Genomic DNA, 25,388 nt, shown 5'->3' on the forward strand with positions numbered 1-25,388 from the left:
TTGGCTTTGTATCTTCTAATCTAAATCAGGCAACAATATTTTAACAATCAATGGTACATTCCAGCCTTCCCTAGCTTAATGCCTTCCAGGTGTGATGGGATGACACATCCCTGGGAGTTAGTACTCCTTTCAGGGTTGATTTCTGTGTAGACTTGCCTAATGGATGGAACTATCAACAACCTCACATGGAATAAGGTCAACTCCCCACTGACTTATGAGAAGAAAAGAGAGTGACTTGCAAAACAGATGTGCCATTCACTCTTACGCTGTTATACTGTTATAACATTGCCATGAATCAGAAGCTCAAGGTACATTCTAGATGCAGTGCAAAGAATAAGTGACAATAATCAATTTACTTGTAATTATTTCCACAAAAAAAATGGGCACAACAAACCAAGAAAGCTTGAGAACCTCTGCCTAACCTACTATTTTAATCAATGATAAATAAACATGTTTATTTATTTATTATTTGAATTTATATACCGCCCCTCTCCCAAAGGACTCGGGGCGGTGTACAGGGCAATTAAAACACTATATACAACACATAATATACAAAAATTAAAATAAATTAAACCAAGTAAAGTAGCCCTAAACAATAAAACACGTTCTAAAATTACATTTATTGAAACCAGAAATTTGGATTGTTTGCAAATCTGTCTGCAATAACCTATTGAACTCATTGGCATGAAGCTTGAGACATTTTTTTTAAAAATAAGGACATAGAATAAAGACTGATGCCTAAAAATGACATGAGAGAAGGTATTACATATAAAAAGACTGAGACATACACATTGACTCAGCATTAAAGATGCACTCTAAAACCATACCTATTTTTTATCTTCTTACTACTCAAATAACAAGAACCCTGTAGTTTCTTTGAGGAATAAATGCTGAGATACTTTAGATGCTAAATATTGCATATTAAATGTTAAGCTCCCACAGTGAATTCATACTGGGAACAGAATAAGACACAGATTTGATTACAGAACTGGAATAGCAAATGATAGACCCTTACTTTTAAAATGAATGTTCAGAACCAAACCCTAATCTACCAATATGCAGCTCATTATAATCTCTTGAAACACACCATTGTTTTAAACAACTGTTATATTAATTTATTAAATATATACTCTTTCTTCATTTCTTACCTATCAAGGAGCAATTCCAGAACTTCCTTTGTAGATGCAAATCCTCGGTATGTTGACAGAAATATGCTGATGTAGGTAAAGTCATTGTCCCCAAATGCTGTCAATAGGTTTTCCACAAGCTTCTCTAGAGTACCTGCCTTTATTGTCCTGATCTTACAAGTTTCATATTGGCTGACAGTGTGCCCTGGCGGAAGTTGGTCCCCTTCAACCTGTGTTAATAGACAAATCAAGACAAAAAGGGGAGGGGAGAATTATTAAACTTTTAATGGTAGAAATAAGACTGCCACACAATATCTTTTCAGCTGTAATGAAATGGTCTGAAGATTTGAGAACACCTGGAGAAGAGGAAACCACAAAGCAGCTGAGTGCATACACTAAAGCAAACAACAAATAATGAAGCAGACTTAACGCAAACATCTTTTGATCATTATGAATTCTGAGAGATCTAACTGGACTCTACAGGCATTGTGAGTCAGAGAATGTGGTATAACAGTTAACCAAGGAAGGGCCAACAGCTTTCAAGGGCTGAATACCCTTGCTAATCAGTTCTGACACCCTGTGATGGAAGCTGAGCTCAAGAGAGCAGATGGGTTTGTTGCAACTACATTAACTTCTTTACCATTTAGCAACAATTCTATCTGAGCTGCTTAATTTCATCCACACATATATTTTACATATCAGAATGCTAAAGAACTTTGCTCAACATAGCAAAGCTTGCTGGCCTGAAACATATTAATTATGATTTTTCTTTTCTTGAAGAGCTACGTTTTCCCTAAGCTTTCTTCTTTTTAAAATAAATCTAGGAATTTATTATTTTACCATTATTCTAGGCAGCCCACGTTTCACACCCAAATCTGAGATAATTCAAATAAACCCATGGTTGCAATGTTACATTCCTTCATTTGTATTTCAGGGGTCAGACACTATACTGCAGGGCTTTTCAACCTTTTCACTGGTTGTACCACTTTTAGGACATGGCAATATTTGAGTACCACCTAGCAAGGTGTCAAAAACGTGAAGACCAAAAAAAAAAAACCTGTTCAAAGTTGCAATTGCATTGAAATGACTTATGACCATTTTTCACACTTATGACCATTGCAGCATGCCCAGGATCATGTGATTTATATTTGAATGCTTGGAAACTGATTCATATTTATGATGGTCATAGTGTCCCAGGGTCATGTGATCCCCTTTTGACAAGCAAAGTCAATGGCAGGACTGCTGGTGGCCAAGTGCTAAGGCTTGATTGATTTCCTTCCCTCCCTCCCTCTTTCTCATTCCCATCTCCTTCTGAAGGAAGACTTTGAACCCACCCACCCCCATATTTTCCCTCTTCCATATATTCATCAAACAAGGAAAAGCCTCCAGAGATAGAAAAGACAAGCCATTGAGGGAACTAGCTTAAAAAGGCACACTCCCCTTTAAGAATTAGCTACTGGCTAGAAAGGAAAGTTAAGGAGCACTGGCACTTAAGAAAAAAAATGTATTTAAGTACTGGTCGCTGGCTAAGGCAGCCTCCCCAAATTATTATTATTATTATTATTATTATTATTATTATTATTATTATTATTATTATTATTATTATTATTATTATTATTATTATTATTATTATTTCTATACCGCCCTTCTCCCGAAGGACAGGGCGGTGTACAGGGCAATTAAAATACAACATACAAAAGTTAAAAGTAAAATTAAATTAATTTAGCCCTAACAATAAATAGTTAAAAATACCCCAAACCCTTAGTCCAGGCCGGCTGTTCAAATAAGCAGGTCTTCAGGTCATGGCAGAAAGAGCGAAGGTCGGGAGCCATCCAGAGCTCAACAGGCAATTGATTCCAAAAGGCAGGCGCGCCCACAGAGAATGCTCTCCCCCTGGGGGCCGCCTGCCGGCACTCCCTGACCAACAGCACCCTGAGGAGGCCCTCTCTGTGGGAGCGCACAGGTCGAAGGGAAGTTGACGCCGGCCGCAGGTGCTCCTGTAAGTAATCTGGACCCATGCCATTTAGGGCTTTATAGGTCATCACCAGCACCTTGAATCTCACCTGGAGGGCAACTGGAAGCCAATGCAGCTCGCGGAGAAGAGGTGTTACATGGGAGTATCGGGAGACCCCCATCACAACTCACGCAGCCACATTCTGCACCAGCTGAAGCCTCCGAGTGGTCCTCAAGGGCAGCCCCATGTAGAGAGCATTGCAGTAATCTATACGAGAGGTCACGAGTGCATGAGTGACTGTACGCAGGGCATACCGGTCCAGATAGGGCCGCAACTGGCACACCAGGCGGACCTGGGCAAAAGCCCCCCTGGTCACAGCTCCTACATGGTCTTCCAAACTGAGCTGTGAGTCCAGGAAGACGCCCAAGTTGCGAGCCCTATCTACGGGGGGGGGTAACACCTCACCCCCCATAGTTAAAGATGGAATGGACTGAATTTCCCGAGATGCCGGTACATATAACCACTCAGTCTTGTCAGGATTAAGCCGAAGCCTGTTCCTCCCCATCCAGACCCGAACCGCCTCCACGCAACGGGACATCACATCGAGGGCATCACTGGGTTGGTTTGGGGTAGAGATGAAAAGCTGGGTATCATCAACATACTGATGATACCCCACTCCAAAACCATGAATGATCTCACCCAGCGGCTTCATATAGATGTTGAACAGGAGAGGCGAGAGGACCGACCCCTGAGGAACTCCACAAACAAGAGGCCTCGAGGCCGACCTCTGCCCTTCTGCCAGCACCGACTGCGAACGACCCAGGAGGTAGGAGGAGAACCACTGCAAAACAGTGCCACCCACTCCCAACCCCGAGACACCGCAGTAAGATACCATGGTCGATGGTATTGAAAGCTGCTGAGAGGTCTAATAGGACTAGGACAGAGGAACAACCCCTGTCCCGAGCCCGCCAGAGATCATTCACCAGCGCAACCAATGCCGTCTCCGTGCTGTACCCGGGCCTAAAGCCCGATTGGTACGGGTCCAGATAATCAGCTTCCTCCAGGAACAGAGGGAGCTGGTGCGTCACCACGCTCTCAACAACCTTTGCAAGAAAGCAAAGGTTGGAGAACGGACGATAGTTGTTTAAAACAGCCGGGTCCAGGGCAGGCTTCTTGACGAGGGGTCTCACCACTGCCTCCTTCAAGGCAGCAGAAAAGCTACCCTCCCTCAAAGAAGCAGTTATCACTGCCTGGAGCCAGCCTCATGTCCCCTCCCGAGCCGCATACACCAGCCAGGAGGGGCACGGGTCGAATAAACACGTGGTGGAGCTCAACCTCCCCATGATCCTGTCCACATCTTCTGGAGTCACAGGGTCAAACTCTTCCCAGATAACATCACCAAGACCGCTCGTGTCTCCTCCGTTAGACTCTGCCCAGTCGGAGTCCAGACCGGCCCGAATCCGAGCGATTTTGTCCGCCAGATGTTGGCTAAACTCCTCCGCACGACCCTGCAAGGGCTCCCCCCTCACCTCCTGATTGAAGAGGGAGCGGGTCACCCTAAACAGGGCGGCCGGGCAATTATCTGCAGACGGGATGAGGGCAGCGAAGTAATTAGATTTCGCCGCCCTCATCGCCGCGAGATAAGACCTCGTAGAGGTTCTTAGTCGCAATCGGTCAGATTCAGACCAGCTGGATCTCCAACAGCTCTCTAGGCCCCGTCTCCAACACTTCATCTCCCGGAGCTCCGCAGAAAACCATGGAGCCCAGTGGGATCTGTGCCGGGTCAGAGGCCGCATGGGCACAACGTGGTCGAGTGCCTCCGTGGCTGCCCTTTCCCAGGCTTCCACCAAGGTATCAGCCAGGCTGTGAGCAAAAGCGGCAGGCGGGGACCCAAGCGCCACCTGAAACCGCTCAGGGTCCATTAGGTGCCTGGGGCGGAACCATCTGGTCAGTTCTGTGGCCCAGCGACGGGGGTGGCGAAACGGAAGGCCAGCTGCAGGAGATGTTGATCGGACCATGACAGGGGCATAATGGATCCATTCATAAGTAAAGGAATGCTACAGGCAAAATCCATTCAAGAGAAAAATACTTCAAAATCCCTTGCAGCAAAACTTACAGCTAACAATAGCAGAGCAATAGAATCTATAACACAAGACATCAGCCATCAGCCAAACAGAAATTGCCAAACACTCCTTAAGAACACAAAGCCCAAATTGCACAAATCCCAGAACTTTGAAGTCACAAAAGCACATAAGAATCCTTCCACTCTCCATCTCTCTCCATCCCTCCCTTCTTCCATGCCTCAACTCCAGCCGATGCTGCCTTTCTTCATTGCTGCCTTTCTTCATTCCTCGTGGAGGGCATTTCTTGCCTGTTTGCTGCTGCCAGCACAGGTGACTGCCACAGCAGTTGTAGATTGGCTCAGGGCTGGCCTGCTTGATCTCCTCTCCTTTCCCACCACCCTCCTCCTTCTTCTTTCCCTTCGGTGCAGCTAGAGCTGACTCCACCTCCTCCCAAGATTGCTTCTTTTTTTCTCTCTCCCTCTCCTGCCCAAACTGCCTCCTTTTATAGCCTCTCCTGTCTCCACCCCCTCCTCCGCCTTTCTCATAAGGGGGTGAGCTGGAATTGAGCCTTTGCCTCACCCCAGCCACTCTGCAGCTCTGGAGGACTCTCTCACAGTAAGCCCTTGCCTGTGCTGGCTCATTCCCTCCCCCATTACACTTGGCTGGGCAGGGCTGCATACCACCTGCCATGTGCTAATGTACCACAGGTGGTACATGTACCACCGGTTGAAAAGCCCTGCTATACTGTACTTTCTAGTTTTATTCTTGTTAAATTATTAGCAGGCATTTTTTTTCTTCAGTGGTTCAGCATAGTAGGATCTCATTTCAAAAAATGAGATGGATGAGGAATCTGCATTTCAATGAACTAAGAAACAAAAAAGTACAGAGAACCCTAATCCATTAACAAATAGGATGGTGTATTTCATCAGAAAAACACAATTATTTGATAGTCATGACTACCGGTAATTTGAATATGTGCAAAAGTGTTATATTATTTTTCTATAAGAATCAAAGATAACTTAGATCAGCCATGAAAGACTTGCAAAAACTCCTCATTCTGAGTAAATAAAGTGTTCATAGATAGATCAGTCATTCTAAGTCTGCAGAAGATGGTCTTCCAGAGTTAAGCATCTAGCACATGGGTGTCAAACTCACAATGTCATGTGACGTGTCACGACATATCCTGACCTTTTTTTTATTGCCAGCAATGGGGTGGGCAGTTTCACTATGACGCATCCAGCCCGCGGGCCAGCAGTTTGACACCCCTGATCTAGCAAAATGGACTCACAACTTCCAGCTCATTTGAAACCAGTAACAGAATAACAAAACAGCAGAGTCGGAAGGGACATTGGAGGTCTTCTAGTCAAACTTCTAGTGTGATGGCATGACCTGTCCCATAAATATAAAGAAAAGGAGAAGTCAAAAATTCACCAAACATTAGGAGGCAGAGCTAGTAGTACTATCTTTCATCTGTCTTTACTTTAAAAAAAACAAAGATTGTTTGTGAAACAAAGATTCTGTATGCATTATTTTAGTGAAATATGTATTTCAATATATCTGTATCATATAGCAGGCATGAACTGTGTGTGTGTGTGTGTGTCAGACACAGTAATCAAATGTATGCTTAAAGATGAACCCATAAAGAAGCTGACCTGGCATATGTACTGCTGAGCCAAACCACATGGGCAGCTGTTCATATACACAGCTAACCATGTGGCAAACCTTGCGCACAAATTTGTTTTCCAGCAATGTAGTTTCCACAAAGATAATGAATAAACCAGTCTGGGGAGATGGGAACTAAGAACAAAAGAGGAAAGAAAGAAAAAGGGAATAGATTAGTACTTAGGAAATATCTAGGTGGTGAAAAATATTTAATTTTCTTCACCATTTGCATCGAATTACAAGATCATACTCCTAGAAATGGAACATATATGTCCATCCCCTTAGTGGTAACAGATTCCGGAAAAGAAACGCTACCAGGAAGTATTTTAAGGCAGCGAGGTCTACTCTAGAAGACACCAGCAATCTCTCAAGAGAAGATCCATCACTAGCACTTAAAATTATGAAAAGCATCCATGCATATGTTATAGAGAGAATCCAAGTGATAAAAGCTCCAATTTCTGTTACAGTATCAAGATGATAGTGGAGGTGAAAGGGTCTTTTCCACTGCATACATTTCACTACTGTATGCAGTTATATGAATTTACACATAATTGTAAAATGTGCAGAGCTACCTTCCGTGTTTATGTTTTTATGGTGAAATGGAAAAAGCAACATGAAAGACTTTTTCATCATTTCACCATAAAAACATAAAACAGAGCTCTCTACGTTTTAAAATTCATACAATTATATCTCTGCTTAATGCTCCAATGTGATATACTATATGCCGCCACCTGCCAACAATCCCCCTCTGGATTCTATGTAGGGCAAAAAAGAAAACTTTGTACAAAAGAAGTAACAAGACACAAGTTTGACATCAGGGCTCAAAACAAGGACCACATAATATCACAGCATTTCAACTCCCTACAATCGGACTTTCTATTGTAGACTTCAGAAGTAACCATTTTGGAAAATGTTAACACCACCATCAAATGAGATTCACTCACATACTCAAAGGTTTTCAGGCAATTTCAGAATGTCTCAACAAATACAATGGGCTTGTAACACATTGCAACTGTGAATTTATAAGATACTTGTACTCCCTTACACATGTAACCTGTATCTGCATAACCTATCTTCCCCCTCCCTTCCTCCCATCTCATTCTAATTTAAATCCCACAACAACCCAGCTATCCCATGCATCTAATGAATGCCTTTTAGTGAAATGTATTATTCTGAAAAAATACTTTTTTGATTTTCAGCTTCCCAGTAGTAAGCTTCACTGCCGACAATCATGATTTTTGCAGCAGAGGTAGGGATTAAGATTCCTTCTTTACATGCCACAATCTCCATAAAATTTATCAAGACATTAGGTCTGTGATTAAATGTGTATGCCACTAACCTGTGAATTTTTTTTCTTCTGTATCTTATTCCTATTTTTCCTACTGTATTTCTTCTCTTTGTAGAAATAAAAATCAGATTGTGGCTTTAATACTGATGCCCAGAGTCACTGAGAGTGAGTGGGTGGCCATATAAATCTTCTAAATCAATCAATCAATCAATCAATAACATAAAAACATTCCAATAAGCTTTTGATATACTTCATTCTACATTCCCATTTAGTTCATTAGTTCAGTTTATAACTTTGACCAATAATGTTTGGTAGTTACCATTTAGAAATAGCACCCACCCTATGCATACACCCCAAAATACCAATCCAAATTCAAGTTACCACACCTGGTTATTTAATTCAGGCTGAAACAGAAACTTGAGTAAAGCTCTTCCCAAAAATATTCAGACTTGGGCTTTGATGGTTCTCTAGAGGAAAGGAATGCTACAGTTGTGGGGGAGACATGAAAAATGTTTCCTTGCATTTGTGTGCTTAAAAAAAATAAAAGTACATTTTATCAGCTACCAACAACAATATGCTTGAAGTCATTTGAAGGAACATCTAAGGCATAATTTTGGTCTGCGTTATTAAAGCAGTTCTGCCCCCAAATTTTTAAGAGAGTTTTGGCAGGCAACCATTTAATAACACTGACTTGTGGAATAAGACACTACAGGCTGAGTTAGCACGCTAACAGGAAACAGCTCAATCTGGATTCAATCAGAGACTGTCTCTTTTCTGAATGATTCCTGAAAACAAAAGGAGAGTTTTGGGTTTGCTTCTTGGCCAGCTGTCCACCTACAAGTAAACCACATTGATTACTTTTCAAAGGGCACTTTTATAGCTGAAGGGCAATTTTTCATCAGCAGGACTTAAGAATGAAGAACATAAGATACCTCATTGAAGGTCAAGAAAAGTCATGTTGTTTTTAAAGGATTACCCTCATGCTTTCACATTTCACTGTTATTTAACTCAAAAGTGCCATGGAGATACTCTTTACCTGTTATGAGGATATTGTTCCAAATCAATATCTATAATGTGTGGGGGTGGGGCAAGTTTCAGAGTCTTCAAGTCAGTTTTGAAAGTGGTTTGCCACTGCCTTCTTCCCAAGACAGAGAGAGAGTGACTGGCCCATGATCACCTAGCTGACTAGTCCCATGAGAAGGTGGTCTTAGCAGTTAAAAGGTTGCCAGCTCTAGGTCTATATAAATATAAGAAAGATATGTAGTAATAGGGAGTCCTTGAGTTACCTCCACAATTGGGAATAGAATGCTGTTGAGCAGAGCAGGCATTACGCAAAACAGCCCATGATTGCTTTGGTCAATGACTGCAATTGCAGTCTTCCCAGTCATTAAGTGGACAAAGTGTCAGATAAGGAGCACAGAGTGCCTCAAGGATTTGGGGTAGACCACAGTGTATGTCTCTGCTCAAAGGCTGAAAATCCTCCCTGCCAAGAAAATATTTTTAACCCCTGAATAGAAACATACTTACATGTGGCCTTTGCCAGCCCCCAACTCCCATGAGGCACATGACATTCCTTAGCTTACTGTGCTGTCTCACCATTCAGGAGCTGAAAATCCTGCTTGGATTTTAGCTCCCTCTAATCAATGGGGTCTGAGTGAAAGAGCTGGCTTCTGAAGGATTTCAGCTTCAGGCCAATCCAAGCTCATATGGAATTGAAATCCTTTGATGGGCAGCTCTTTCTCTCTGGAGATTGGCTGAACAAGCTGCCAGCCAAGAGATTTCAGCTCTATGACTGTTTGGTTTGGCCTGGAGCTGAAATCCTTCAGCAGGCAGGTCTTTCAGCCAGCCATCAAAGACAAGAGGGAGTTTTTTCAGGAGGCAGCAGCAGCTTGAAAGTTTTCCTGCTGGCTTCCCCATTAAACTTCTGGGGAAGCCAGCAAAGAATATTGAAAACAACGATCACATGTTCACAGGGTACTTGGCAACCACTTGCGAAGTATACAGATCACAATCACATGATCAATTGTGATGTGTATGTGTGTGTCTGTGTGAAATGTTTTGCAAAGGTCAGAAGTGCTTTACAGGCCATAAAGCAACCTTTTCTGAGGCAGTTATTAATTCAAACTGTTATTAAGTGAATGGTTGTTAAGTAAATGGTCACAAGTCAAGGACTACTTTTATTCTATTATTAAAAATAGATGACTTTTCCTCAGAGTAAAAAAAAAATCCCTGCAAATTAATAGCCCAACACTATGAATATGTGTTTAGAAGCTAGATCCTTCTAGCCTCAATTATACTTTCTCATATTTCCATGGAAATAGGAATCTGTCAGTATTCCTCCGTCAAGAGAAACTTGATGGGAAAGTGAGGCTTTAATGTTTTGTGACCATGCTCTTTTTCGAACACAATTACAAATTCCTGCAAATGTAATTGTTTCTACAAGCCAAGGAGTGATACTGGGAAACTGACTGAACCAACAAAGAGACTGAGAAACGTAGCAAGCAGACTCAGAGAAGGAAGATTTGTAACAGAGGATTAGTAGGTCAAGGAGAGGTTAAACACTTCCCTCCTCTGAGCAGTCTACTGAGCAGCTACACATCCCATCCCTGCATTCATTTTGCATCAACAAAACAGGGTAAGAGAACACATGCTTCCCCAAAGAACAAGTAGTTCCATCTTTAAAGTGTATAATCACTTGATAATAATCAAGTGAGTGAAAATGTTCTGTAGGCAGAACATTTATTTCAATGAAAGCAAATAACATCTGATTAAGAGTATATGTTCTCTCCCAAATGCTTTTGCTGCTTGCCTGATATTACAGTCTGAAATCCATGTGTAAATATGTAGGAAAGTTTTCTCAAGTGACTAATGAGATGCATGCAGTCTGCTCACTTATTTCTCACCAGACCAATGCTGTGTGTATAAACAATGTATAGAAAGGAAGTTGTTCTCTAGTAATTAGTAATGCTGGAGGTTATAGGGTAATTTCATCTAGCCCTAAAAGGCTATGGGTATTCATTTCATGGCTCTGTCTTCAATTATATACTGCAACTCTTGTATGGGGATACAGATTTCTATCCACACAACAAACCATTTATTCATTTAACCCTGGACACTGCATGAGTGTACTATAAGATGAGGCAGAAGATGAGTAAACCAGTGGCTATTGATATAAGATACATCCTCCCACCCACCCCAAATTTGTATTTTTAGTTTGTGTGAATTTGTCTCATTTCTATTTTTGAAAGTTTTAAAAGTTTGAATATTGTTTTGTGAATTGTATACGTATTTTAGAAAATAAAGAAATTTAAAAAGATGAGGCAGAAGATGAGCTTTAACTCATACAACAATAAGTGAGTTCACTCATCAATCTAATAATAAAGCTAGACATAGATAAGAAAAAGCTTTTCCTTTCTGTAAATGCCATACAGAATGTGAAGATGGGGAGAACTTCCAGAGTAAAAATTGGCACTGGGTTGTCTTCTAGTTTTCATGCTTAAAAGAGCTTGGCATTCCCTCCAATGGCTATCAAGGAGAGAAGCAATCTAGCACTAAGGAGAAATTTCCTGATAGTGACAACATCAGTGGAACCTCTTGCCTCCAGAAGGTGTGAATGCTCCAACAGTGGAAGTTTTTAAGAAGAGACTGGACAGCCATATGTCTGAAATGGTATAGGGCAGGGGTGTCAAACTCGCAATGTCATGTGACATGTTGCGACGTATCGTGACTTTTTTTCCATTGCCAGCAATGGGGTGGGTGTGGTTTCACCATGATGCATCCGACCCGTGGGCCGGCAGTTTGACACCCCTGGCATACAGTTTCCTGCCAGAGCAGGGGGTTGGACTAGATGACCTCCAAGGTCTTTTCCAACATCATCATCATCATTAACACTTCAGATTCAAGGGTAAAAATACATGGGGCTCTTCTCTTCAACTTTTTAAACTGTTTCTCAACTGTTAAACTGTTCATGGCCATCACAGTGTGTGATTACAAGAGAGGGAATGTATGAGGAAGGATAAAAGAGGATCCTCATGGCAGAAGATGTGCAGGCTCAGCAGTATAATGCAAAAGTATACTGAAGCAACATTCCCACTGATTTTGGAAGACTAAGTGTTTGCTGTGCTTTAAGGGCACAGCATAGGGCACAAGTCTCCTATGCAAGCTCTGTCTGCCACTTGACCCTCACTCTGAAAAGGCGATTATATGGGTAGTCCTCAACTTGCCACAATTGGGCTCAAATTTTATGTTGCTAAGCAAGACAGTTGTTAAGTGAATTTTGCCCCATTTTATGACCTTTCTTGCCACAGTTGTTAAGTGAATCACTGCAGTTGTTAAATTAGTAGCATGGTTGTTCAGTAAATCTGGTTTCCCCATAGACTTTGCTTGTCAGAAGGTCGCAAAAGGTGATCACATGACCCTGGGACACTGCGACCATTATAAGTATGAGCTATATTGCTTAAGTGCCCAAATTTTGAGCACATGACCATGGAGATGCTGCAGAGGTTGTAAATGTGAAAAACGGTCATAAGTCCCTTTTTTCAGTGCCATTGTAACTTTGAACGGTCACTAAACAAATGATTGTAAGTCAAGGACTAGCTGTAATAGAGGACAATGGTAGAAGGTGTAGGTAGGATAGAAATGCAAAAACAGGGGAGATATATATAAGCACGAGATATATAAGTTGTGTCTTTCGCCCTTTTGGGAGGAGGCCCCAAAGCACTGCCTGCCATTTGTTGCAAGCTGTAGATTTTTAAGAGAAACTGATTTAAGGCAATGAAGTGTTTATTACAGTACAGGACAAAGGAAACATTTCCTTTTCTATTTTCTTTCTGATTTTAGTGACTAAAAATAAGGAAAGAAGGAAGCAGGAAGAGAATAGCAGCAAATTTCCACATTTCTTTACAACAACAAACTGGTATCAAGTCATTGCCTATATGTGTCTTTTCTCTCAAAAATTACATCACTAGCAGCCTCTACATGGAAAATATTTATTTTATCTTCCAGGTGCAAGATAAAAGCAAACAAGCATTCTTCCCATTACAAAGGTACTTTTAAATTTGATCATGTTTCTATTTCCAGTGAAATTGTTTTATTTGCAAAGTTTTAAGATTCTATCATGCTGTTATAAAATATACAGATTAAAATGGGCGAAGCAGATCTGGTTTGTAACAAACCCATTTTATGGATTGCTCTCCCCCAGAAGTACAGTATATTCAGTCTCCTTCCCCCTGCTGAGTAAACCAAGTTATTGTTACTTTTAATCACAGCTGAGCGCCTATCTTGGGTTTTCTTTGGGATTCCATTCTTGGTATTCTTTGGGGGGCGGGGTTGCTATTGATATTGTTATGATTTAGATATGTATTATTTTGTTTTGGTTTTGTATAATATTGAATATCACTGAGGGCCCTTTGGGATCAAGTTGGATTATAAACACTGTAAAATAAAACAAACACATTTTGTATCCTTAATAATAGCACTCAAATGTAATGGAACTTTATGAAATGTTAGCAGGAATATCATGGACTCTTTTACTAGTTTATTCTTTAAAAAACACATTTGCTTAAGAGCTGCTGCTATAATAAAGAAAAAATATGTGGATTTACAAGTAGTCCTCCACTTACAGCCAATTGCTTAGTCACCACCCCAGAACTATATACAATCCATTTTCAAAGTTGCAATAGCCTCTTTGTTCATGTGATCACATTTTAAGTTCTTGGTAACCAGTTCACATTTATGGCTGTTTGCAGCATCCCATAGTCACATGGACACAATTTGCGACAATTTTTGCCAGTTTACCTCTAGTTTCTGGCAAAAAAATGCCCATTGGGGAAAATAAATACACTTAACTGTGGTGCCTACTTAACAACCACAGCGTTCACTTAATGATCACCATTAAAAAAAACAGTCATAACTCTGAATCCAGTCATGTGGTACATCGATTTATGACTGCCATGAATCATGACTGTAATTCCAGGCTCAGTTACAATTATATGTCAAGGACTATCTGTACCCTGATATTAAAGACATGTAAGGTAAAACCACAGTAATAACTGTGATCAGTGCCAAATTGTTTGATGAAACAAGTGCTGTAAAGCTTTCCTCCAAAACGCAATGGGATGGAATTTCTTCTCTGTGTTCTCTGCTTCCCTTAAGAAAAAGGGGAGACTGCTAATTGCTTAAAGCAGTTTAAAATTCTAACTTAGATAAACCTATAAGATTTTCTTCAGAGATGTATCTCTCCCAAAACTTGCTGATTTTTAAAAGTCCTCGCAAGGGATAAAGTTTTTAGTTGGCTAGCACAGTTTCTTTTTGTCCTTTGACAGATAATATTTTCAGTTCTTTAAAAATGGTAGTTTTAACAATTTTTGAAAACAACCTTGAGTCTGAAGAAAACACCATAGTTAATTTAGTATTTAGATCTTTCACACCAATCTGACTAGCCAAAGCACTACATCCACAGAACAGGGTGTACTGATCACAACAGGAAACAGCATTTACAATATAAATACCAGACAACTTTTTTAAACAATTCAGAGAGCATGAATGAAGAGATGCTTTGAAACTAGAGGACAAGTAAGTTTAATAAATAATAATACTGATATATTTGTACATCAGACTTAACTTTGCAAGTAAGAGCAGTAATGCCATTACCCTCAGAATATGCATTAGTTAATAATCTTAAAATAGACCAGAAATTTTACAAATAATTTAGAAATGTGTCAGAACTATGTGTTACTAATTACTCTAAAAAACCCCACCAACAAATTGAATCTGCAATTGTCAGAACCTGAGACATATTAGCCATCCTTAAGAAGAATCAATTACTAAATCTAGCACCCATACCTTTTGTCAGAATCCATTCTTATCTCATTTCTAACTCCCTCTCTGTGCAGAACCCAAATCTCACCCCCTTACTGGATTCTGCCATTCCCAAGGAGGGAAAGAGAAGACAGGGTTGTTAATTGCCCATCTCTATCCCTTAGATGCAATGTTTGTTTACTCAGCCTGCCTGGAGGCCATCACAAAAGACCAGGGAAGAAACCCTCTGAACTAAAGGGGGGGGGGAATTCTGGTTTGTATCTTCGATTGGGAATGTGAAGGGGAGGAAGTAATAATGTTGCAAATGTACTAGTGTTTCTCTTTTCCCATGAGGGGTTTTGACACCTGAAACTTGACTGATTCAGGACTGACCAAATGGACTGAGGGGAAGGATTTTTACTTGGGGACACTTTAAAAGTATCAAGCTGTGAGAAAGTTTTCAGATCCTCTCTATACTGTACTATCCACTGTCATCTATGTTTTAGTAAAAGTTCCTGCTTGGACAAACTCATCTCCAAGAGTTCTTCTTTCCTAAGATGTGGATTGGAGTGGGTTCTGACATTTTTGTTCACATGTATATGGAAACTTATATCTACAGAGGTTTTGCTTTAAGAGGTCTGTGGCAATACAAAAGGTATCTGTCATGTAACTAGAAGTCTGCAGGTGCAATGGAAAGTCCCTTTAATCTTGCAGTTTCCCATTCAAAATCTGTTCTGGATGGTGACAGGAGAGAACTGCTAAATAAGAAATGGGGAGGCTATCTCTGAGACCAAACTTAGTGAAAGTAGCAGAGTTTCATTTTCTAGCCAATTGAAAGAAGGAAGTGTGGAGAATCAGAAAACAAATCATTGTGTAAATCAAGAGGACAGAAACATTCCTTAAGTCCTGAGAAGGGAGATAGTATTAAGAACAGAGGGAGACTAACTCCTCCAGGATTCAGTCAAAGGAGGGAAGGAGAATCACAATCAGGCTTGCAAGATTCTGTTATGTTAGCCTATCTCAATGAATATAGACATCCTGTGAGTTTTCTGACTTGGCCTACCTTGAAAAGCTGAAAGGAAGATACAGCAATATCAGGGTAAACAAAGGAAATTTCAGATGATAGATTATATTAATTTATTTGGGGGGGCTGTTCACACCAAATTGAAATTCCATGGCCTCAAAGTTTTGATCACAAATTCACAATAGCATAATCAACCTTATAATAAAGGGTGAAGGAATGTCTCTCTGTGGACCTTGACGAGATCAAAGATAATAATGAATGTTTAGCTAAGAGTTGGTTGCATGTGACTCTACATATCCTATCACAAATATGCTGCCCCTATTAATTACATTGCATAATAAGAGCACAAAATTTATATTATTCAAATCTATTGTAGTTTGGGTCAACCAGATTGAAAAAAATGACTCTAGTTTGAGACAGGAGAGTATATTTTAATATTGTAACAAGAAAGCAAAAAAGCTTTCAAAAAGAGAAAAGCAATGCAAAAGATTTACTCAGAAAATTCAAAAACAATTTGTTCAACCCTTGAAAGGTCTCTTTGTTGGTAGTATTACAAGTGACTAACCTGGCTTTCACTCTGGGATCTGTTCTTACTTTTCCTCGTTTTTCATTATAATCATAGATGATAAATAAATGTTCTTACCAGGTTGTGCAATTGTACAACCAAACTACAATAATACATAATATATAATTATTGAATAGCCCATGATTTTCCATGTTGTAACAGATGTGCAATCAGTGAAACTTATTCATGATTTCACAGCATTCCATGTCCCTGCTCTGTTCTGCGCCAGTGATGCAGGCAAGTGACTATAGAACACAATACTGCACATTCTATTAAACCAGTCCTTTCCCACTAGACACTATAGTTTTTGCCTTCAGAAGTTGTGAGTGGTCCATCACTGGAGCTTTTCAAAAAGAGATTGGACATCCATTTGTCCAGAATGGTATAGGGTCTCCTGCCTGAGCAGGGGGTTGCACTACAAGACCTCTAAAGTCCCTTCCAACTCTGTTTTTCTGTTCTGTTATTACAGAAAAATGCAAAGAATTAGACATGTAGTATGACAGCAATCACACACTTAGGCATCACAAGGACCTAAGATTAAACTAAGAGATAAGGCACTCTAAAACTAATAGGACTTTGGCATTTCAACATACAAAAAAGACCAGTGGAAGTTTAAAAGTTGTACAAAACTGATATTTTGTTACTCAAAATTTCCATCAGATTCATTGTCTTCATCTGTTTTAAGATTATGAGTAGCAGTGATGTGCTGGCACCCATGTGAACAGAGAATTCCCCATCTCTATCATTTCTTTTTCAAAAATGGGCAAGTAGCACAGTAGTTCTATATAGTCTACAGACTATTTCTCTGTAGTCTTGTCTACTTATGTTTGCATTGTTTTAACCCAACATCGTGAGAACATATATGCAGTTACCTATATGTACTTTCCTGGAATATGATATTAGGAGAGATTACAATCTTGTTTCATTTTTATAAGGATTACATTTAAATGGCAATATGATGCAGCCTTTTACAACTAATGAACATTATTATTTCTATACACGCTATAATTCAGGTGAAATTTTGATAAACATCTATGTAGATTAGGCATTGTAGAAGCTATAATTTAGCAAATGTGTTATTACAGGACAAATTATTGGACAAATTATTTCATCATTTCCAATCTCTGAAATTGCCTTCAGGAAATAAAGAATTATTGCTTTGCCTAACTATATTATGTCTGGTACAGCTGGATTAGCTAACAATGCTATAGAATGCATAGATTTGGACACCTAAAAATTGGCAGGCAAGAACAACCTTCCATAACTTTTATTTTTCTATCTGCAAATTAATTGATTAGATTAATTAATAAAATACTGAATCACATGCAGTGTCAAAACTCCCAAGATCAGTGCTTTTTTTGTAAAAGAAAAAGGTGCTGGAATTCACACATCATACAACCCGCCTTGCCTACCCTACAAGGTTCCATCCAAAAAAGGTGCCGGAACTCCGTTCTGAGCGTTCTATGAGGAAAAAAGCGCTGCCCAAGATCACATCTTGAAATTAAATGGGAAACATTTGTTTTTGGTTATGATTCTAAGCTGCTGGTAGGATATTTTGACTTTTAAAATCGCAATCCCTCTTACCCTCTCCCTCCAAAAATAAAAGAAGGCCTTGCTCCTTCTAGAGACGTCACTAAGGCAAATATATAAACTTGAGTATTTCATCATCAATGAAGTTGCAGGATTTAGCAATGTGAATATGCTTTCTCCATTCTAGCTTTCTTTCCAGGTGCTGTTTTTCAAAATAGAAAACTGTTTTCATTCACACAAAGATGGAAGTCTCATTGCTTGATTATATATACAAATGAGCCAAATAGAACGATGGCCAAACTAGCAGCAGGCTGAAACACTCAATATGGCGTTATGAGTGGATTCTGCAGCACAATTAAAAACATCTCTGTGCTTCCAAGAACACAATTAGGTGCCACACAACTGCATCTGTCTAAACACTTCATAGTCAATTAGGTGCCAAACTCCTCTGTCTGTCTAAACAGACTTCATAATACAAAACAACAGGTGGTTTGTGTCTTTGATGGATTAATCAGTGAAAGCAAAAGATGAGACATATTTTTATTTACCTCATTTTGATTATATACATATGTATATACTTTTAAAAACCTCCAAGAAGTTAATCCTATTTTAAGCATACATTAACTCCAGGCCTGAAAATAGTTCAACTTGGTCCACTTACTCTAAAACCATCCACAGCAGTGGTCTTCAATCTTTTCAAAACCAAAAACTAGTTACGGGACCCAAAACATCCACCTTATGTTTTTCATATTTTTATTTCTCTACCTTTCCATTAATTTCTTTCCAATTCTCCATTTGCTTTTATCTCCTATTTCACTTCTGCCAAAGAGATGGAGATGATATTGCTTATCTGTTCACAATAGGTAAAATCCCAACCTAGTTGGTCTTGAAGAAATAACTGAAGACCAGACCAAACTAACCCACATTACTCAAAAGAGAATGCTTCTAGGAATCATTTATATATTGGCAAATACAAATGTGTATTTGTCATCACAGAAATACATCTTTTAGTTCTTCAGCATTATTTCCATTGTAACTCTTTCTCAAATAATATTGTGACTGGTCCAGAGGGAATTCAAATAATTATATGTGGAAGTTATTAAATGATTTAGAAACAGTATTACTTGCATTTAATTTGATAACAGATGTTCTGGCAATCAAGATATATAGCAAAACTATTAATAATAATCCTTATTATGTACCAATTCAAACTGCTTAACAAAACAAGGCCCACCCATTTTAAAATGTGAAATTAAGTTCTTTATAGAGCTGACAAATTACATTGCAGGGGATTCCCAATTGCAGGGCAAGATTATTGCTAAATGCCTAAATAATAAAAAATTGTTTTGGAAATCTGCAACCCAAGACATGACTTATACCCGAACATCAGGCAGTACTTTTGACAGGAACAATTATCTGTTCGATAACGACTGTAAGTAATATAGAATGGAATCACAAGAGAAACCACGTATAAGAACATGAAACAAAAATTAAGGAGCTAATAGAAACATCTGCTCTCAGTTCACGAAAAAAGCAGACTAGCACTAAATCTGCTCAAGAAAAATAGAAAGATCAAAAATAATAATATTATTCTAAGGAAGTACTTGGAATACCCACATTTAATTAACATAACTGCCATTCAACAGATAGCAGTCTTGGCACTGAACTATAAAGCTGTGGGTTCAAATCCTCTGCCAGCACCCTTGATTTCATCCCAGCTGCTGACTCTACAGTTCCTGCTTCTCAGAAAATGTGTTTTTGCATGAAATGCTATTCTGGGGCTTGGAGAAGGATGACACGTAGAAAATGGTGCCACAAAGTCCAAAAGTACTTTACTTGTGAAAATAAGTGGATATAGGAGAAACAGATAATTAAAAATGATACAGATGAGAAATACATTGCTACAATTCACTAAATCTTGAATTCCTTAAGGTTATTTCAGAAGAAAAATAGCTTTGTGTTTCCTTAACTTCACATTTTACCTTGATCTCAGTAAGTAAAGTACATTGCAATAATTCACTTAATAGATCTTGACTCCCATAGGGATATTTCAGAAGAAAAATGATTTTTTTTCATTAACCCCCTATCTCATCTCAATGTTAGTTAAAGTTAATAAATGTGGAGTTAATTTCAGCATACCACCATGACAAATTTCTGAAACATTCAGGATGACCTGGGCTTTAGTCACAATAGGCAGTTTAATGTCTAGCTTGGTTTACACTTTGTCTTTAGGTAAGAAATTCACGATAGATTCAGTGAAATGTATTATTATATGCTGGGAGATACTTCTGTAATCATAAATAACATGAAAGTGATTATTATGGGACAATTACTTTCCTTCTCATATTACAGATGCAGAAATGGAATTATTATGAAATAATTATAGAATATGCAACAAGCTCATTTACAGTTGTATTATGCAAATGACTGCCTTGAATTAGCAACTCCTTGCTTACTACTACCAGTTTCAAATAAATCAGTACATTTGAAACACAAAATGTCATGGGAGGGGGAGAGAACTAGGCTAGCAAAAGCAAAAGCAATACCAAATATCTGTTCCAACTGAGTGGTTCCTCCCCACCCTAGCAGAATGCTCCATCAGAAAGATAAACACAGATGAATAACTACTATCTTCTGCTCCATCCTACTACATAAAAGTAACAGGAGCCCTTTCTCATATTCCTCAGAAATCAGCACTAACAGATCCTCTGCCTCTGTTGATGGATGCTATAGTCATTCTGCTTAGTTAACAGTCTTACATATTTGTAAGTTGTTAAATCCTCTTTTAAAATTGTTCAAGTTAATTGTTCTACCTTCTTCTTGAAACAAGATGGCGGCGCGTTCACACGCAGCAGCTCTGAGCTCCCGGTACTGGTGCGTGGTGATTGGATTAATATGCGTATGGATGAATGTGCACAGTGTAGTGCAAGGGGCTAAAATAGCCTACTCACGTATAGAGCTGTTAAACATCGGGCTTGCAAGGCAATCTGAAATTACTAGTGATTTTCAGCAGTCACAAAACATACCGAACTGCATAGCGAGGCCTCCAGGATCTCCATGGATTGTCTTCGGGCTGGGGAGGAGACGACGTAAGCGAAAGAGAAAGGAGCAAAAGCAAAAACGTGGCTGCAGGGCTGGGACTCTGACTCGATTTCGAAGGCAGCCTTTTAGACCAACATTGCCGAGCCTTTTTCTGAGCAATGCCAGATCCCTCGTCCATAAAATTGACGAATTACAGTTGCAGTTAGCAGAAAGCAGGCTTCTCCAGGAATGTTGTGTGATAGCTGTCACGGAGACCTGGCTACATTCCAAGATACCGAATGAAGCTGTGGAGTTGATAGGCCAAGTTTTTCACCGCTCTGACAGAGATAAACGCTCCGGGAAGGGTAAAGGAGGAGTACTGTGTGTGTATATACACTGTGAATGGTGTGTTAACAGCAGATTGGTATACACGTATTGCTCCCCAGATGTGGAACTGATGACTGTTATATGTAGGCCTTTCTATCTGCCTAGATAAATTACTGTGGTAATTATTATAGCTGTTTATGTTCCACCTGATGCCAATGTCAACATGGCACTTTCTAAGCTGTATGACGTCATCACCAGGCAGCAGCAAACTCACCTAGAGGGCGCTCTTGTCGTGGCTGGGGACTTCAATCAAGCTTGTCTGAAGACAGTTCTCCCTAAGTTTGTACAGTATGTGCAAGTTTCCACCAGAGGGAAGAACACTTTGGACCATGTGTATTCCAATCTGAAACAGGCATACAGAGCTTTCCCTCTTCCCCACCTGGGTACATCTGACCATCTTTCACTCCTGTTGTGCCCAAAGCATGTTCCTCTCAGGAAAAGGACTCAGGCAGTCACAAAAAGGGTCAGAACCTGGCCAGTGGGTGCTCTCAGTCAGTTGCAGGACTGCTTTGAAACCACTGACTGGAGTGTATTTGAAGAACAAGATCTAAATTCATATACAGATGCCGTACTCTCTTATATTAGAACATGCACTGATAGTGTAACAACGGATAAGTGCATTAAAGTTTACGGGAACTGTAAACCCTGGATGACTGCAGAGATACGAACACTCCTGAGAGCCCGGGATTCTGCCTTTAAGGCAGGGGACAGGGATGGATACAGAGAGGCCAGGGCAAATCTCAGAAGAGGCATTAGGATGGCAAAACAACAATACAAACAAAAGGTGGAGAACCATTTAGCGAACAACGATCCAAGGCAAGTATGGCAGGGACTGCAGCACTTAACAAACTATAAGAGCAGCACGAGGAGCATGGCGAACACCGATGCCTCGTTGGCTGCGGAGCTGAATATCTTCTTCGCCCGCTACGAGGTTAAAAGACCAGACCCTGTAGCCTTTGCTGGCCGGCCTTCTGACTCTCAGCCACTCACCCTGTGTGAACACCAAGTGAGAGCTGTATTGAAGGCTGTGAATCCCAGCAAAGCCGCAGGCCCAGATGGGGTGCTGGGGATAGTGGTCAGGAATTGTGCCGATCAATTAGCAGGGGTCCTGACAAGGATTTTTAACATCTCCTTGCAAACGGCATGTGTACCATCATGCTTGAAAGCAGCTACCATTGTCCCAGTCCCCAAGAAAACTGCAGTTGAGTGCCTGAATGACTTCAGACCTATTGCATTAACGTCTGTAGTCATGAAATGCTTCGAAAGATTGGTTCTCCAACATCTTAGGACATGCCTCCCACTGGACTTTGATAAACATCAATTTGCCTACAGGGGAAATAGGTCGACAGACGATGCCATAGCTACTGCTTTACACTCTGTAGCAAGTCATCTCGAGAAACCTGGAAGTTACGTCAGGATGCTTTTTGTTGACTACAGCTCGGCTTTCAACACCATTTTGCCGAGCATTCTCATCGAGAAGCTGACTGACTTGAAATTCTCCCCCGCCATCTGCGATTGGATTCAAGACTTTCTTAGGGATCGGTTACAAACAGTGAGGGTCGGGTCTGCTTTGTCCACCCCCCTGAAGCTTAGCACTGGCATGCCACAGGGCTGTGTGCTTAGCCCCTACCTGTACTCTTTATACACTTATGATTGTGTATCATCTAACCCATCCACTGCGATAATCAAGTTTGCAGATGATACAACTGTGGTGGGTCTTATTACAGGTGGGGATGAGACAGCATATAGGGCGGAGGTACAAAAACTATCCATATGGTGTAGTAACAACAACTTGCACCTAAACATCGGCAAGACGAAAGAGATGGTGTTAGACTTCCGGAGAAAAAAGGAGGAACCTGCCCCACTTTACATCGGGGAGGACTGTGTAGAGAGAGTTTCCTCCTTTAAATTTCTGGGAGTCTACCTCTGCGAAGATCTGACCTGGAAAGTTAACACAACCCAGGTGGCTAGAAAGGCCCAACAGAGGCTTCACTTTCTTAGGGTCTTGCGGAAGAACAGGATAGAACAACAGCTAATGACCCTCTTTTACCGGTCTACTATAGAGAGCGTCCTCTCGTATGGTATTGTGGTTTGGTATGCTGGTCTGACAGCCGCGGACAGGAAAGTATTACAGAGGGAAGTGAGCACAGCACAAGACATTGTGGGCTGTTCTCTGACACCACTGGATGACATCGCCAGGGCTCATTGCCTTGGAAGAGTGAGGAAGATTCTCAAGGGATGACTCACGCCCTGGACGGTATCTCTTTACTCTCCTACCATCCGGTAGGAGATATAGGAACATAGCCAGCCGTACCAACAGGCTGAAAAATAGCTTTTATCCGTGGGCTGTTAGGCTTTTAAATGGGACATAATCTTATGCAGAATTGACTTGGGAGGCCGGTGTGTGGTGTAGTTGGTTCACATGGTGTGGTAGGATGGAGGGTTTGTTGTCACTGTGTGTTGGGGGGAGAGAGCACGGGGGGGGGGAGGCTCAGCTAATCTCAATGTACACATGTTGTACTTTGACAATAAAGGTTTATTATTTATTATTATTACATCAATCATCAAGGGGTGATGTCCATAATTTGAGTATGAGATAAAATTCTGACTTTAATCAGTCTTGAGCCACTTCCAGTTTAAATTACTTAGTTGCAGTTCTTTTTTTTAAAGAAAGTTCATGCCTTTCCCTGCAACATTTCTACTTAACTTGAGTGCTGCTCTAATTCAGGGGACAAAGGACTAACCAAACAATTTTATTGATTATCTAAGACGTGTGCTGATTGGTTCAGGGTAAATTATGATCACATGACTATGGGGATGCCGCAATGGGCAGAATGGTGAAAAATGGTCATGTCACTTTTTCAGTGCCGTAACTTTGAACAGACACTAAATGAACTGTTGTAAATCAAGGACTACCTGTATTAGTTTAATCTGGCAAGATTTTGTCTATATGGTATAAGCAATTAAAAAACTGAGCTTTAGCTGGATTATTTTATGTCATTCTTCAGCTGGGGCTAACAGTTCTGGAGCACCTCTACTCTACTACTTTAAAATCTGACAAAGTTTGCTAAAAGTAACAAACTAAGGACGTAACTGATTTTATAAGAATAGATCATCTCTTGGCATATTTCTTATTCAATAGCATTGATTAGAAGATGTTATTAAGCTTACAACTATATTAAAATGGCTTATATCCCCCACCCCAACCCTATGACTACAGAGCTGGAACCTAGTAAAAGCAGCCAAGCAGCCAAAGCTGGAACAGCAGTTTGAAGCTGCTCAGAACAGCTTTGGATTTGGAGTGGGGGGGGGGAGGAGGGTGTCCCTCAAGCAGCCAACTGCTGAAGCTGGGGGCCTCTTTTGGCTCCAAATGCAGCCTAAAATGACCTGAAGCTGCACTGGAGCCAAAGCTATCAAACCCAGATTGTTGTCACAAGAATTCTGAGATCATAAGAAATGAAGTTGATGTTACATCTGGCTTTGAAAAGTGTGGGTGGGGGAGAGGGGAATAAAGGGGAAAGGGGAATAAAAATGATAACGGACTGAAATGCCCTCAAAATTCATCAGAATCTACTTTGATTATGCATGAAATACATTTTAGAACTTTCTTTGTCAATAGACACTGTGCCTTTTTACTTCATACACTTGAAGTACATGGCATGGGTCCGGGATACCTCAGGGACCACCTGCTGCCGGCATCAACTCCCCTCCGCCCTGTGCGTTCCCACAGAGAGGGCCTCCTCAGGGTGCCGCCAGTCAAGGAATGCCGACTGGTGGCCCCCAGGGGGAGGGCCTTCTCTGTGGGCGCTCCGGTATTATGGAACCAACTGCCGGTGGAGCTCCGGACGGCATCAGACCTCCGAACTTTCCGTCGTGGCCTGAAGACCCACCTATTTGAAATGGCTGGTCTGGCCTGACGGGGGATTATGGGTTTTAATTTGTCGTTTTAGATTTGTATTACTGCTTTTA

General features: G+C 40.6%; 1 protein-coding gene across 1 annotated transcript in view; it reads right to left on the minus strand.

Annotated features, from left to right (window-relative positions):
* Nucleotides 1-25,388, minus strand: part of RGL1 (ral guanine nucleotide dissociation stimulator like 1) — a 100,274-nt gene that overhangs the window by 58,552 nt on the left and 16,334 nt on the right. Inside the window, exon 3 of the mRNA XM_081322557.1 lies at nt 1,149-1,357. Within this exon, the coding sequence (XP_081178683.1) occupies nt 1,149-1,357 (209 nt within the window). The remainder of the gene's footprint in view (nt 1-1,148; nt 1,358-25,388) is intronic.

This window comes from Vipera berus, assembly GCF_964194415.1.
Source record: "Vipera berus genome assembly, chromosome: 3".
In the NCBI taxonomy this organism is placed as follows: domain Eukaryota; kingdom Metazoa; phylum Chordata; class Lepidosauria; order Squamata; family Viperidae; genus Vipera; species Vipera berus.